This window comes from Balaenoptera physalus (genome assembly GCF_965194825.1).
Source record: "Balaenoptera physalus genome assembly, chromosome: 21".
NCBI lineage: Eukaryota > Metazoa > Chordata > Mammalia > Artiodactyla > Balaenopteridae > Balaenoptera > Balaenoptera physalus.
This window is the reverse complement of record NC_138902.1, coordinates 35,518,656-35,535,932: the sequence shown is the minus strand read 5'-3', so window position 1 is coordinate 35,535,932 and position 17,277 is coordinate 35,518,656. Positions and strand designations below refer to the sequence as shown.

Below are 17,277 nucleotides of genomic sequence, written 5' to 3'. Positions count from 1 at the left end.
GTGGTCAGAAAAGATGCTTGGTATGATTTCAATTTTCTTAAATTTACTGAGGCTTGATTTGTGACCCAAGATGTGATCTATCCTGGAGAATGTTCCGTGCGCACTTGAGAAAAATGTGTAATCTGCTGTTTTTGGATGGAATGTCCTATATATATCAATGAAATCTATCTGGTCTATTGTGTCATTTAAAGCTTCTGTTTCCTTATTTATTTTCATTTTGGATGATCTGTCCGTTGGTGTAAGTGAAGTGTTAAAGTCCCCCACTATTATTGTGTTACTGTCGATTTCCTCTTTTATAGCTGTTAGCAGTTGCCTTATGTATTGAGGTGCTCCTATGTTGGGTGCATATATATTTATAATTGTTATATCTTCTTCTTGGATTGATCCCTGGATCATTATGTAGTGTCCTTCCTTGTCTCTTGTAACATTCTTTATTTTAAAGTCTATTTTATCTGATATGAGTATAGCTACTCCAGCTTTCTTTTGATTTCCATTTGCATGGAATATCTTTTTCCATCCCCTAACTTTCAGTCTGTATGTGTCCCTAGGTCTAAAGTGCGTCTCTTGTAGACAGCATATATATGGGTCCTGTTTTTGTATCCATTCAGCCAGTCTATGTCTTTTGGTTGGGGCGTTTAATCCATTCACGTTTAAGGTAATTATCGATATGTATGTTCCTATGACCATTTTCTTAATTGTTTTGGGTTTGTTTTTGTAGGTCCTTTTCTTCTCTTGTGTTTCCCACTTAGAGAAGTTCCTTTAGCATTTGTTGTAGAGCTGGTTTGGTGGTGCTGAATTCTCTTAGCTTTTGCTTGTCTGTAAAGCTTTTGATTTCTCCATCAAATCTAAATGAGATCCTTGCCGGGTAGAGTAATCTTGGTTGTAGGTTCTTCCCTTTCATCACTTTAAGTATATCATGCCACTCCCTTCTGGCTTGCAGAGTTTCTGCTGAGAAATCAGCTGTTAACCTTATGGGAGTTCCCTTGTATGTTATTTGTCGTTTTTCCCTTGCTGCTTTCAATAATTTTTCTTTGTCTTTAGTTTTTGCCACTTTGATTACTATGTGTCTCGGCGTGTTTCTCCTTGGGTTTATTCTGTATGGGACTCTCTGCGCTTCCTGGACTTGGGTGGCTATCTCCTTTCCCATGTTAGGGAAGTTTTCGACTATAATCTCTTCAAATATTTTCTCAGGTCCTTTCTCTCTCTCTTCTCCTTCTGGGACCCCTATAATGCGAATGTTGTTGCGTTTAATGTTGTCCCAGAGGTCTCTTAGGCTGTCTTCATTTCTTTTCATTCTTTTTTCTTTAGTCTGTTCCGCAGCAGTGAATTCCACCATTCTGTCTTCCAGGTCACTTATCCGTTCTTCTGCCTCAGTTATTCTGCTATTGATTCCTTCTAGTGTAGTTTTCATTTCAGTTATTGTATTGGTCATCTCTGTTTGTTTGTTCTTTAATTCTTCTAGGTCTTTGTTAATCATTTCTTGCATCTTCTCAATCTTTGCCTCCATTCTTATTCCGAGGTCCTGGATCATCTTCACTATCATTATTCTGAATTCTTTCTCTGGAAGGTTGCCTATCTCCACTTCATTTAGTTGTTTTTCTGGGGTTTTTTCTTGTTCCTTCATCTGGTATATAGCCCTCTGCCTTTTCATCTTCTCTATCTTTCTGTAACTGTGGTTTTTGGTCCGCAGGCTGCAGGATTGTAGTTTTTCTTGCTTCTGCTCTCTGCCCTCTGGTGGTTGAGGCTATCTAAGAGGCTTGATGGGAGGCTCTGGTGGTGGGTAGAGCTGACTGTTGCTATCCTTCGCTATATTTTTATAAATTATTTGCCTTGCCCACTAGAAAGGAAACTTTTGAAAAACAGGGACTTGTCTGTCTTATTCATAAGAATATCCCAGGTTTTAGTCTTTTTAGCTACACATGCATTCACAGTGTTGATGATCTCATCTTTCTACCCCTTGGTCAGATCTCTCATGGGATTGAGACTTATATCCAATTGCAACACCAGCCATTCTACGTGGATGTCTAGTAGGCATCGAGCTTGTGTATCGAAAACTGAACTGATGTACTTTCAAAACCTGATTCTCCCAAAGATTTTCTGCATCTTCAGTTTTTCACACTTAGCCTTAAAACCTCACAATCATCCCCAAATCTTCCTTTTTCTTCATGGCACCCACATCTCACTGACAAGAAAATCCTATTGGCTCTACCTTCCAAATATGGCCAGGTTCTGACCACTTCCCACCACCTCTGCTGCTGACGTTCTGGTCCAGAATCTTGTCTGTTTCACTCTCTGCCGCCCAACCACATCCTCACACAGCAGCCTAGTGCTCAGGCTGAAGTCCGAGTTGGCCCGAGTCATCCTCTGTGCAGGAGCCTCGGGTGGTCCTTCATCTCACTGAGACACATGCCAAGGCCTGGACGGGATCTGCCCCTTTAAACCTGACTCCCCTGAGCCCTCCATCCTTACCCTCCCAGACCCGTCGCCCTCCCCCCAACCCAGCAACCCACTCTAGCTCTGGGCCTTTGTCTTTGCTGTTCCCTCTCCCCCCAAGTTTTTCCCCAGATTATCAAGTACTTCCTTCTTCTGTCTGAAGTCCTTCTTCACAGGCCACTTCCTCAATAAAGCTTCCCCCCAACCCCATTCATGCTGCCCCCAACTCCACACCCATCTTAGAATATCCCGTTCTTCTTTCCTTCTTAGGTTTCTTCTCTGGCGTGCATCATCTTCCAACATGGTGTAGAGTCAGCTCTTCATATTATATTCTCTCTTCTTCAACTGGAATGTATACTCTGCCAGGGCAGAGACTTTTGTCTGTTTTGCTCATAAATAGTGGGTGCTCAGTAACTATTTGTTGAATAAATTAATTTTAAATGCTGTGTTAATGTTACCATTTTCATAAGATGAATCAATGTAATTTTAAGGTGTGAACACTTTAAACTGTTAAATTATTCTAGAACTCATTTTAAAAGTTTCTATTTTGCTAATTTTTACCTAGCTCTTCCCATTTGGTTTGCATATTCTAAGATATTATCTGTTTCCTTGAAATTACACACTGACTGAGGATGATGAGAAATATCACGTCTTCTACAAATTAGCTAATTCTTTTGCAAGTATTATTCGTGGACCTAGCTTTTATGACACACGGTTCAAGATGTTCATATTGCAGCAGCAAACCTTTGAACGATGCAGGGGTTAGGGGCCCAGAGGACCTGGAGACTGAATCACAGCTGAACCTGAGTCACCTTTCCTGCCCCCAGCCTCCCCCTGTGCTGATTCCATCAGCTTTGATTCCTTTTCAGTTCAGCTCTAACATTCTGGAAAGCTTGATAGGCCTTAAGATGTGAAAGAAAAGACAAACATCCACTATTCAAATGTTTGCAAAATTAAGGCATATAGAATTTATTCAAATTTTAAATTATTGATATATTAAAGCTCTAATAATAATTATCATTAGCTCATGCCTTGGGTATTTGATACATATGGGGCCCTGTAAATTGTGTTCTACAAAGGCAATCATTATAAACACCTACCCTAAGACATGGCTTTTATCACTATTTTCACTTTCAAGATAAGACACCTGTAAAGGAGGGAGGGCAAGCCACTTGCCAGAGACGCATCAGCATCTGAACACACTGCTTTCCGACATCAGGGTCTGAGCACTTAAACCTCCATATTGCACTGATTCCTTAAATGTCGTGACTTTCCCCTTCGAGTGATTATGTATAACTTTCTTTTTCTTCCTTCAAAAATGAGTCTCTGAGGCATATTGAAAAAGGCATATATTGATGTAAAGGATTTAAACTTAATGAAGTGCTACTGAGAAGACCAGCAGCTCTAGAGAAATGGAATCAATAAGGTATAGATAGAGATGCAGATATAGATATATAGATAGATTTATTATAAGGAATTGGCTCACGTGATTATAGAGGCTTTCAAGTCCCAAGATCTGTAGTCAGCCAGTTGGGGCCCAGGGAGGCCAATGGTGTAAATTCCAGTTTGAAGTCCAGCAGCCTCAAGACTCAGAATGAGCTGATGCTTCAATTCTAGTCTGAAGATAGGAATGAAGATGAGGTCCCAGTTTGAAAGCCATCAGGCAAGATGTGTTCCATCTTAGTTTTGAGATGTTCAGCCTTTTTGACCTCTTCAGGCCTTCAGCCTATTGGACGAAGCCCACCCCCACTGGGGAGGGCAACCCGCTCTACTCAGTCCACCTGTTCCAGTGTTCATCTCATCCAGGAGCATCCTCACAGACACACCCAGAATAATGTCAGATCAAACGTCTGGGCGTCCTGTGGCCCAGTCAAGTTGACACATAAAATTAACCGCCACAGGAGGGTTCTTCTTCAGCTGTTTTACCTTACTCTGTCTGATTTTTCCAGGTTTTGTACTGTTCAGGACACTGTATATCAACTGGCATATTTCAAGTAAAATAAAGTTGTTGTTTCGTTTTATTTTACATGGAGGTGATCTTAAATATTCTTTTAGTCTTTGTGCAAATTAAATGTCACTTTAAAAGTATTTTGTGTAGCAATCATTGTGAGACTTTAATACTACAATGATATTTCCTTATTATTTTAAGCCCTCTGTGGAGGATACATCCATGGAAAGAGTGGAACAGTTCTTTCTCCTGGGTTTCCAGATTTTTACCCAAACTCTCTAAACTGTACATGGACCATTGAGGTGTCTCATGGAAAGGGTAAGGATATTACATAGATTTCAAATATACAAAATAATTAACTAGATACAAACATGGGAACAAAGAAAAAAATATTCATGTGTGAACAAGTAAGATAACTAATTTCCTCATGTATATTTTGATTGCTAATTTTGATTTTTAATAAGATTTTAGAAGAAAAATGGTCTTTAAATTATTGGTGCTTTCAAGCAAAAGTAGATTTCTTGTTTTATTCTCTGTTGATCGGATAACTTGAATTTATGCTTGTAAACATAAGCTTGAAAATTAGGTGTAATGATAAGGAAAAGAGGCATGCATTAAATAAAATATGACTAGTGCCTAAATAAAGGGAAATAAGAAATTATCTAAGCTTCTCATTTCTATGATAAATATAGGATACATTTTTATACTTGGCTTGTGTTCTAAGTGTACCCAGTATTATTACATATAATGAATAATTTATCTTCACATAATCCAGTGTTGATTTATGGATTAGATTTCATTATCCTCATTTTATAAACAAGTGGAGTGAAAACGAGAAACATTTGAATTTTGTGTAAGAAATACAATTTATAGACATTGGATTTGGGACTATACTCTGAGTCTTTTTTGTATGAGTAAACTTGTCATTTTCAAGAAGATAATTTGGAATTTTCCTCACATAAACATTATGTAGATTTTGTCTATCCACTTAAATTTGAGCTCAACTTAATGTTAAATTGACATGTTTTATTATATACACTATCTTACACTCTGCCATCATGAATGCATGTTAAGAAGAACTTGGCCTTGAAGGAAATTAAGAATAAACAAATAATGAGCAACCAAGGTATTGTCATCCTGAAAATAAGTACTTGTATTAAAAAGGACCTAGTCATGGTTAAATTTATTCATTATGTATAGGAATTCAGAAATAATACTTTGTGGGTATAGTTACAGTGAGAACACATGCACAAAGGATCACATAGAACTATCATTTCAAAATGGTCTTCGCTCACTTGTGTAAGTTTCAATATTAGACCTCCAAGCCTAGATTTTCTAAAGGACACGTGTTTACTATAAATGGGAAAGTGATCTGGTCCTTCGCTCCTCAGGGACAAATGCTTTCCCTGAGGGGCTGCACGCAGTCCATTGTGACCCTCCTGCGGAGTTTTATCATGCATTTCTATCTGGACCTGTCGATATAGCTGTCTCTATGTCCCTGTGTCTAACCTTTATCTATATCTGTACTTATATATACTGAAGCATTTGTTTTTGCTGTTTATTCCTTCTTCTACCCATTCTCTGTATTTTTCTTTCAAACTTCAAAATTAAGGTTGCATTTTAAATTATCTTTTGATTCAAGACTTTTATGTCTCTAAGCCCAGAAGAAATTCTTTTCCCCAACTGTTAACTCTGCCAATGCCCCCCTCTCTCCCTCTCTCTGTCTCTCTCTCATCTCTCTCTTTCTGTCTCTCTCTCACTACCTCCATCTCTATGTCTCTCAGGGGTTCAGATGATCTTCCACACCTTCCACCTGGAGAGCTCCCACGACTACTTACTCATCACAGAGGACGGGAGTTTCTCGGAGCCAGTGGCCAGGCTCACAGGGTCGGTGCTGCCGCACACCATTAAGGCAGGTTTGTTTGGAAACTTCACCGCCCAGCTTCGGTTTATATCAGACTTTTCCATTTCCTACGAGGGCTTCAATATCACATTTTCAGGTATGTTGGGGTCTTCTCTGGCAATACTTGTACTGTTTGTGTGAGCAAGTGTGTGTGTGTGTGTTTACACGTAAATGGCCGACCAGTGAGAAGCTCTAGTTGGGTGGAGAAGGAGTTGAGATGCAAGGGCAGCTGTCTGGCATCCACAAGACACCATGCCTCACATCGATTGTAAATTCTCATCCCCCCAAATTTGCTAATATCACTATCTCTTCAGTCTCTCTTGTCATCAGTTCTATCAAAATCTCTGAGGAAGCTGTCCTTATTGGGAAACATACTCAGAATTAGCTGTGGTCTGATTATTTTGAATCCTACCTTCCAGGAGATGCCACACTTGTACTGAGAACCACCTTTAGACTGAAAAAAAGTATGAATACACGCAGTCGAGGGTGAGCTTCTTGTTGACTTTAATGCCATCATACATGGCAGCAAAATGATACTCCAAAATTACGAAACATTTTCACTTTTAATTATAAAACATAGATAATATTTGTGAGGGATTTATGTTGTTTCAGGCATTATTTGTATGGGTTAAATTATTTATTTTGAATGATGCTAAGAATGGTATTAAGATATTTTTACAGATGAGAAAAAACATTACAGACAGCTAAATGGTCAAACATGTGGGAGAAAAATGTAATCACATAAACAAGCAATGTTCAGTAAGCATCATTGTCAGATCTCCTGCAGAGTCTCAGATACACCCCTAGCCAACAGAGGGAATCACTACCCTAGGATTACTGATGGGTGTAAACAATTATATTAATTTTCATTTTTGTATCTGATGTTTTGGAAAAGAAAGCATTTTCCCACTTCATGCTTCACTGCCCAGAGCTAATGTAATTTTCATAAGGTGGTTACTGAGTCCCATAATCACAAGTGAATCTTCTACTTTTATGTTCCGGTTAATTCCTCAGTAACTTTTGATGCCACTAATCAGATTCATTGTTAAAATATCTGAGTACTTATTTATCCCCTGTTCTGAAGCTAAAACTCTTGGTAGAAGGGTTTCTGTGTTCCTCATTCACATCAAGACAGTTCCATTCCCGTATCTTACACAAAATAGGAATTAAGTTGTCAATAATTACTTACTAAATATTGCATGATAGTTAACAATATATAAAATGAAATACTGTCTTTTTTTAGCTTTATTGAAGTATCATTGTAAAATCGAAATATTCTTTAAAAAAAAAAGACTTCTTAGGGATTTTAAGATGCTCTGAATCATTTTATACTCCCTGTAATTATGACCAATTGCCATTTATCTTAATCTGACTTTGTTGATTTTTCCTGATATCTCACTGCATTAATGGAGCTTTCCAGATGGGCTTAGATTACTTGATTTCTTGGAAATTGGCCGTAATCAATGGTAATCATGAAATTGGCCGCTTTTTATATCAAAGACTTAAATCTTCCTAATGCTAATACCTAAATCCCTCTCTCTATATATACTCTCCCCGGGTGGATCTCAGTTAGTACCACTAGGAGACTGGCACTCCACTCTGTTCTTATTTTCATCGTGATCCAAAATGAATTTAAGCAGAACACTCCAAAGAAAGAAAATGGCAGTGATGCAAGCCTGTGGATTTGGTCCACAGATATTTCTCATGAGTCTATGCAATTTCTATCTGTTTATTTTTTATTTTTTATTTTTTAATTTTTGGCTGCATTGGGTCTTCGTTGCTGCATGTGGGCTTTCTCTAGTTGCGGCGAGCGGGGGCTACTCTTCCTTGCAGTGCACAGGCTTCTCATTGCGGTGGCTTCTCTTGTTGCGGAGCACAGGCTCTAGGTGCATGGGCTTCAGTAGTTGTGGCACATGGGCTCAGTAGTTGTGGCTCACAGGCTGTAGAGCACAGACTCAGTAGTTGTGGCACGCAGGCTCAACAGTTGTGGCGCACAGGCTTAGTTGCTCCGCAGCATGTGGGATCTTCCTGGGCCAGGGCTCAAACCTGTGTCCCCTGCATTGGCAGGCGGATTCTTAACCACTGCACCACCAGGGAAGCCCTTTCTCTCTGTTTTGTACCATCTCTTTCTTAATGCCATGACTCCCAGCACACAGCTACAAGCTACACAGCTACAAGGAGTCTTTTGATTACAAAAGTCAGAGTGCAACTCTGAAACTGACTCCTTTCGTAAACTCCCTAAAAAACAAGCAAGCAAACAACAGAAACAACAAAACACACTTTTCTGGGTCTTTGTAGCTCTTTGGGGCAGTTTTAAAATATCTTTAAATATTAAGACTAAACTGGCAACACTTTGTGAACATGCGGAACAATTCATTTGGTCACAACCAGTAGAAGACAATCTATAAAGCTTGCACAAGGAATCGCTTTCATCAAGACTGTGTCACACACATGCTCAGACAGACTTTTTAAAGACAAAACACACCTTTGATTGCAAAGCTGATTCTAAAGGAAACGTATTCTTTAGATATGCTAAAGGAATCATTTCATCTGCAGCCATGTTGCCTTGAAACTGGGCTGCGAACAATTGCCAGTGACACTAACACAATGGAGTTTATTCTTTGTGCCCAAATAAGTAACCACTTTATTATGCAATTGAAGCATTTACCCTTCTGGAGACTTTTCTGATATTTGTACAAAATCAGTATGCTGTTATAGCTGGATTTTTTTCCTTGTTAGTCCAGTTTACTTCTTTCTTTTCTAGAAGGTTTATTAAAGGGTCATTTCTCAGTTATGGCTCCCAGTCAGTGTCCCCGCAGAGACTAATGGAAATACTGGGGGAAAGGGCTCCTTATTCAAGCATGTTTAGGTCGAGCTGCCCACGCTCCCTGCTCTATCCTGAGTGTTCGCTACTGACTGTTCTCTGTGTACACTCTGTGTACACTTACTTATTCCAGCCTTCCTTCTCCATGCCTCCTATGATACTACTTTTTGAATGCCAACTTTCTGTGAATTCACATAGTTTCCTGGTCATTCTCTTCAAAAGATGAGAATCTGAACAACTTAGTGCCTTTACAGATGTGGTTTCCTCTTCATTCAAAACCCTTCTTCAGGGACTTCCCTGGTGGCATAGTGGATAAGACTCCACGCTCCCAATACAGGGGCCCCAAGTTTGATCCCTGGTCAGGGAACTAGATCCCACATGCGCGCTGCAACTAAGAGTTCACATGCCACAACTAAGGAGCCCTCCTGCCGCAACTAAGACCCCACGCAACCAAATAAATAAATGTTAAAAAAACAAACCCTTTTTCATTCCTCACCAGGCAAAGCTCCACCCAGATCAAGCACTGTCTGTTGCTCACAGTTTTCTCCCTCTTCCTTAAGCAGAGTTTTTTTCCTCCTACCTTCCCATAACACTATTTATATACCAAAATTGTGTATTTTCCAACATTATTTTTCCATATTTGTCTCCTTCACTGTACAGTGAAGATCAATTCACGTGGCTTCTCCCGTTGTTGCATCATCAGTGCCTGGGAAAGAGTGCAGAGTGCTCATTCTTTTATTTATTTATTTATTTTTAATTCAGTGAGTGTTTGCTGAGCACCTACAAGGTACCAAGAATTATTCTAGGCCCTGGAGACACAGTAGGGAATAAAACAAAGGGCCTACCTTCATAGAGCCTGTAATCCAGTGAGGGAGATAGTAATGGGGGATGCTATCAGAAAGAATAAAATGGTGAAGGAGTTAAAAAATGCTGACGTGTAGAGAGTTGCCATGGTAGGTCTATCTGATAAGCTGACGCTTGATTTCAAAGAAGTGAAAGAGTAGGCCAGGCTGATATAGGGGACGTGGTCCTCAGAAGAAGGAAGAGCAGCAGTGGGAGTGTGCGGGCAAGTTTAGGGTTAAAGAAGCAGGTCGCTGTGGTCAGAGCCCGGTAACTGAGACGGTCATATAAGTACCTTGGCTATGAATTGTGTTATGCAAAGCCATTGGAAGGATTTGAACAGGGATGGACATGATCTGACCTTTTTCAAAACTCATTCTAAGTAACGTCCAACGTTAACACAGGATCTTAGGTAAGATGCTGTTACACAGTAAGCCGCACAGGAGACAGCAGAAGCTGAGGCTGCGGGGTTGGTGCTGGAGTGAAGTGGACCAGGTCAGCTGGGATCGAATGTGTCTGAAATACAGACAGGGGTCAAGGTCATCGTCTCTGTGAATGAGGATGCCATGCTTCATGTGGCAGACACGGGGACTGAAGCAGGTTTGGGAGGAAAAATATAAAATTTTGCTTTGGGAAATTTTAGGTATATATCCAGGAGGAGTTGTCAAGAGTCTTGAGTTCACAGAGAGAGTCAAATCAGGAAAAAAAAAATTGAAGTTCATCAATAAATAGACAAAATTTAAAGACGTGGGGCTGGGTAAGCTGGGAAATGAGTGTAGCTGCACAGAAAGAAGGTACTAGGTTTAAGCTGGGGCAGGACATTTTGGTGCAAAGATGAGGAGGGTTCAAATCATGGACTGAGAAGGTGGGACCCTGAGCTAGGAGGAGAGAAAGGATAACCCTTCAAGGAGGAAGAGGGCTTCCACTGTCTAAGTAGGAGGAGGAGCAAGGCTTGGTGAGTGGGCTCACAAGTGGAGGTCGCAGTGGCTCTGGTTTGGAAGGGAGCCTGGCTGGTGGGTGGAGAGGGACTGGGAAGAGGTAACGTGAAAATAGAACATGGAACGCTTCTGAAGAACTGGTGCCGAAGGTGCCCAACCAGGCGCCGTGGCTGTGGTCATTGTGAGGTCATGAGAGTGGTTTTTATTCAGTGGATTGGTGTGTCGCATTCTTAAAATGGGCCCTGGAGCACATGTTTGTGTGCTCATGGGAATGAGACTAGAGAATTGATGAAGAAAAATAGAGTAAGTTCTATGAACAAAATCTTTGAGTCAGGGAACTTGGAATCCTGAGGGCAATACATTTTTCTTCTGCTGGATGACTAACTGGAAACGTATGCTGTGCAAATACACACTGTGTAATAGCCCATAAGTGACAATTGATACAAGAGGACCTTTATATGACCTTGTGTGGGAGGATGGAACTAATCCACACCTCTAATCTCACGGTGTTGGATCAGGCTTCCTATTTCAGTAGGTATTTTTCAGAGGACATCAGTAGAAATATGAAATAAAAATATACACAAAGAACCATACAATTACCGTGTTTTTCTCTATAATACAATAGATCTAGCATAAATAATATCAAACTATTCTCTTATTTGGCAAGAGTTTTCAATTGCTCTTAAAGAAATGACAGCAAAGATGTGATTCGAGTTGAGTATACAGTATATTAGGAGGAGAATGACTTCTGTCAGATGAAGATAAAGTTCCCTGGATTGTGACAGCTTTATTTTACTATTTCCTAGAAAGTCTACCATTATGTTTTGGTATGACAAATATTTGTTGAGTTGAATTAAATGATATTACCTTTTTTTTTTTCCTTGCTGGGTCATACTAAAAATAGGTCAAATTAATGAGTATATCTCCAGAGTGGTGAGAGTAGTTTGAATATGTTAGGGATCCAGAATAGATTTTTTATCTAAATGAAAAACAGGATAAAGACAATGTAGAAAGTGTGGAGCTCAGATGTTGACCAATAAGTTGGGTGAGATGAGGGAAAAATTGGAGCAGAGATTTCCTCTTCATAGGAGGTTGGGATGCCAGTGATGAAACTTGTGGATGATGGGAATAGAAAAGATGGATTAAAATTGAGAAATATTGGGGGAAATGATGGTTTGGATTTAATATGTTCCTTGAGAATACAGAATCCACACTTTAGAGTCAGAACTTGAAAGATAGTAGTTGGAAATCAGAAAGCGAAGGCAATATCTTTTCAGATGGACTAGGACAGTTTCCCCGCCACCATAGGAAAAACTTTTGTCTTCCACTCATTGCAATAATGCTCATCCTTTAATCGACACTTTAACCTCTTTGAAGCTCTTTCCACCATTCAAACCCCTAATGGTGGCCCACTGTTTGATCCTGTTTGACTAAACACTGTGCATTACACGCTGAGAACACAGCAAGAAGGATCAACAACACACTGAATGATGGCCCGTGAGACCCATGACAACCAGAGTGCAGTTGTACCCACATATAGAGATTTGAAAGAGTTGGTACTAAAGAATGAGACAAATACAAAATGCTGTTATTAGTACTGTTATTTTGGACATTTAATCCCCAAATGCAGCAGTACACCAGACATTATTCTTTTTTTTCTTTTTAACTAAATTTAGCACTTCCTTCCTGGGTAGTTTACAGAAACTTCTAGCAGGATCCAGAAATTTTTCATTACGTGTCAATAAAACATGGTTTATAAATTGAAAAATAGACAGGAAAAGGTTTTGCTATTCCATACTGAGGTGTATTTTAGGGGTGAAATTGGTTATGGTAAGCTTTCCACCCTGTGAAGAAACCCTGTGATATACTGCTTTTTAGTTTGTTCTGCATTGGGTCTTGTTTATCCAAAACACCTGTAAGAGGACAGTGACTGATTTTAGCAATTGCGCGCATCACTAAAATAACTTCCTACTGTTAAAGGGACAGTTTTGAGTGGGTCATGTTATTATAATGTTCTACATTTATTGTAAAAATACTGTATTCCATTTGTCATGAGAAAACTCGTAGTACAAAGGAAGACAATCCATGTGACAGTTACAGCAGAGCCTGGGGAATAAAAAATATATATATACATGTTTATTTTGTAAGTAATAGCACCTTTTTATTCTTGCGAAATAATTTTTGAGTATTTGCCTGGGTTCCCACAAGTGTACTCTGTCTCTTCATGTCTCAGAATATGACCTCGAGCCTTGTGACGATCCTGGCGTCCCTGCTTTCAGCAGGAGAATCGGTTTTCACTTCGGAGTTGGAGACTCTCTGACGTTTTCGTGCTTCCCAGGTTATCGCTTAGAAGGCGCAACCAAGCTCACGTGCCTGGGCGGGGGCCGTCGTGTATGGAGCGCATCTCTGCCAAGGTGTGTGGGTAGGTGGTCACGTGCTTTCATTTCATTCACCCGGGGGGCAGGGCGCGGTGCGGTCAGCGTGCAGGGCCCCACCAGGCATGGGAGGGCAGGAGGCCGGCACTGGGCGGGCGCTCCGCTCCCCGGGGAGGTGGAGGAGGGGGCCTCTCTGGGCTGTGGTTACCTCATCGGTAAAGCCAGCCCCTTTCAGCCCTAAGACGTCCTGACTGAAGAGGAGTGAAACTAAAGCATGTGTCAAGCATATTTATGGAGGAGAAAAAAAAAAAAATATATATATATACACACACACACACACACACACACACACACTATATACCTGGAACAAAAGACAAAATAAAAGCTAGAAGCCATGCTGTATTAACACAACCTTTGACAATTCTGTTGCTTAAGAGCAGTGGTATCACCTGGTATAATGATGCGGACAATTTAAAATACTCGTTTTGTTGTTTTTTTACACTTTAACTCTGATTAGATGATCGAGCATACTCTCGCAAAGTGGGGGTTGTAGACATTTTAACACTGAATTAGCTTTTTCACAGTGTTCTTGAAGATTTCAAGAGGTCATTCCAGAGAGTAATAGGAATCTTTATTTAGGTACTTGAAACTAGGCACTGTGCTAAGACGGAATTAAGATGCCTATTCAATGGGGTGTATTTATTGTTAATCTGAACCTGTGCTGCTGTAGGGAGTTCCTCAGAGAATTGTGGTGGCTCAGTTTAACTATGGAATCTTGGCTACAGGTCTAGAGGGTCTGGTCATCAGCCCCAGAGGCAATATCTGCTACCTGCCACTTGGCCACGTTGCTCAGCATGTAAAGGGCGTACAAGCTGTCCTTTAAAGTCACAGAAACTGGCTAATGTAGCATTATGACATTTGTCTAGTGATGAACCGTGGAGCCCCTTAATTGCGAGCCTTCTGAGTCCTTGAGGCACCTGTGATCTTAGCAGCTGATAAACTAGAGGCAGGTGGGGAAGTTGTGAAAATAAGATTTCGTAACCCATAAAAATGCTAAGTTGTTAACTTAGTAAACCAGATTTTTCCAATGCACAGAATCTCTTCAATTATTTAGGAATATTATGTGGTTCAAAAGTTAATATACTGTCTTTTTGTGTTCCAGTATGCCATAGATAGTAGGATAGTGAGGACTTCATTATAAAAAAATGAGACAAGTGAATATGAATCAAATCATCTTTATCTCTTGCCAGGGCACATATCTGATCTTTCTATGATGTGGCTTTCTCCTAAAACAGTAGTTCTCACTTTTTTTTTTTTTTAGTTATGATTTTTATTTGAGATTTGGATGCCAATTTTGAACACTATCTCAAGAAAAAAAGGTACAATATTTTCTAGATGATCCTAGATGTTCCCAGAGTTGCCTAGAATCCATATGCCCCAAATTGGAAATTACTGAGCAAGATAGTTTAAAATCTGGGGGAAAACACTCCCAACTCAATGAAGTCAAAGCTTTAATCCACGTATGTAACATTGTCTATCGATTATAATATTCCATTTGCATTATTCTGTTATTTTATCTAGATTCATTATCTTTTACACTCTTAGTCTTGTTATTTGGGGTTTTACACTGTTGCCTAAAGTATAAAATGAGAAGTAACTGGGGTTGAAATAATAGTTAATGTTTATTGAGCACTGATTCTAGACCAGCACTGCTCTGAGCTCTCTCCATGAGTTATCTTATTTAATCCTCCAGACACCTCTATGAAGTAAGCACTATTATTGTCAGTTCCATTCTACAGATGGGAACACTGAGGCACAAAGAACTTAAGGCCTTTGCCCACCGGCACACAGCCAGCAAGATTCCAACACAGAGCACCTAAAACCAGGCCTTTCAGCCCTGCACTGCACTGAGAGAATGGCCTGGCGGGGCCGTTCTGTATTTCACCTCTTGTATTTTACCTACTGCTTCCTGACTTTCCTTCCAGCCCATCTGGCCACAAGAGACCTTTAAATAAACATGTTAGTAAGGCACTAAAATCCACCAGGTGACCCACGTGGCACCTGGGAGTTCTCATTTCTCCCTTTCTCTCATTCTCCACGTCGAATTAGTTGCTAGTTCTGAAGACTCTGCCTCTCCCCAGCTCTCCAGGGAGGCTCCCCACCCATCCTCTCTGCCCAGCCTTGAGAAGGCTCTCAGCTTCACATCCTGAAGATGCTCCCCACCTCCAGGACAGCCCCCAACCACTGTTGCCGCAGCCCCCAGAGTGATCTGTCCGAATTCAGAACTTCACAAATCCATCCCCCTTAACAGAACCCATGAATCAGCTCCCATAATGTGCAGAACAAACCCTCCACTCGCCGGGGACGCAGGCCCCTTATTCACTGGCCAGACTCTCCGACGTCTTGCCCAGCTCACTCATGTACTTGGGCTCGCACACACCAAGGCTGCACAGGACCTGAAACTGCCCTGGTTCTCTCTTATGCTCAAGCCTCTCCCTACACTGCTCCCTCATGTGCAGCGTGCACCCCCTTTTCTGCCAGGCTGACTTCCTCATTTTGGAACTCACCTCCCATGTAAGCTCTTTCTACCCCCTTACCCACCGGCTGGAGAGGGACCCTCCAGGATAACCACTGTACTCCAGTGAACTTGTCTTCCTATTTCTGTCTCTCCCATTAGGCTGACCTTTCCTTACAGTGGAGGCTGCCTTAGCCCTAAATCCAGCTCTGTGCCTTATTCAATACATGTTTGTCAAACAAACATTATTTCTCTTGGAAGCTCCTATCTTGATCTCGAAGTTTGATTCATTAGCGCACTGTGTCTGTCTTTCTTCCTGTAAAATCATAGAAATAAGAATAATCTATCCCTAGACAAAAGTTGCAAATCCAATCCAAAGATCACAGGTGACCCTGGAGGAGTGCCAAGTGGATTATGAGAATGCTACTTTACCTTTTTCTAATAAACATCTGGTGATAAATAGAAGTTCTAGTGAACACCTGGGCTGAGAAGCGGCCCTGTGAGATGAGGGGCATTGCAAAGCCTCGGTAGTATTTAGGGGGGTAAGTTCTTCAGCAACAGAATTGGAACCCAGATTAGCATGATAAGTAGGCAGATTGAGAGAGTATAGATTTTCATCTACTGTGTTACTATCAAATAGTAAATTAATATCCCCAATAAAATATTTATTGATATTGAATATTTATTATTGCTTACAAATAATATGGTTAGTGCTATGGATGTGGACTTTCAGCTTCCAGAGCTGTGAGAAATAAATGTTATTCTTTAAGCCTGTTGTCTGTGTTCTGTTACATCACCCAGAGCTGCTAAGACCACCTCATGGGTTGATGCTTTTGTACAGAAGAATTAACTGAAAAATCAATTGACTCCTTTCTGTTTTGTTCATTTAATTTTAATAAGTTTAGTTCCATTACAAAACTCTCAATGACAATTCAGTTTTAATTACAGTTTCAGGAGGTTCTTTATAAAAAAGAGCAAATGATTCATTTTAAGGGAAATTATATTCATTCATCTTAAAATCACTTTAAATGGATTATGGGAAGAACTGAAAATTGATCCATTTAATTGCTCTAGGAATGGAGATTTGCAATGGATATCTGAAATCAAGTCAAAGAATTTCTGAAATTCTGATGACTTACATTTTCTGAGCACCTGCTTTTTACCGTTTGTTGTATTTCACTCAGTTATCTCCTGTGGGACAGCATCTCAGGCTTTAGTGCACCTTCCTCAGTCTTCTTGACACGTTTCTATTCTTGCAGTTGGAAATGTGTTGCATTCGTCTTTGTTCACTAGTTGATTTAATTAGAAATAAATTTAAGTCATTGGCCTGCCTCAGAAACAGGATGCCAATGCAGGCATTCCTGTTCCTTGGCAGGACATTTTGTGAGACATTCAATTAAGACGTTCGGAAGGTGTGTTTCCCACAACAGCCTCATGTTCCTACTCTTTTGGAGTCATACATTCATACGTGTTCCTCGTGGGTTACTTAACATCTATAAAT

The 17,277-nt window shown here is 40.3% G+C and overlaps 1 protein-coding gene across 1 annotated transcript in view; it reads left to right on the top strand.

Annotated features, from left to right (window-relative positions):
• The window catches only part of CSMD1 (CUB and Sushi multiple domains 1), a gene marked incomplete at its 5' end in the record, with an annotated part of 1,822,885 nt that overhangs the window by 1,507,980 nt on the left and 297,628 nt on the right, over positions 1 to 17,277 (top strand). Inside the window, 3 exons of the mRNA XM_082444064.1 lie at positions 4,583 to 4,699; positions 6,166 to 6,381; positions 13,120 to 13,308. Coding sequence (XP_082300190.1) covers positions 4,583 to 4,699; positions 6,166 to 6,381; positions 13,120 to 13,308 — 522 coding nt within the window. The remainder of the gene's footprint in view (positions 1 to 4,582; positions 4,700 to 6,165; positions 6,382 to 13,119; positions 13,309 to 17,277) is intronic.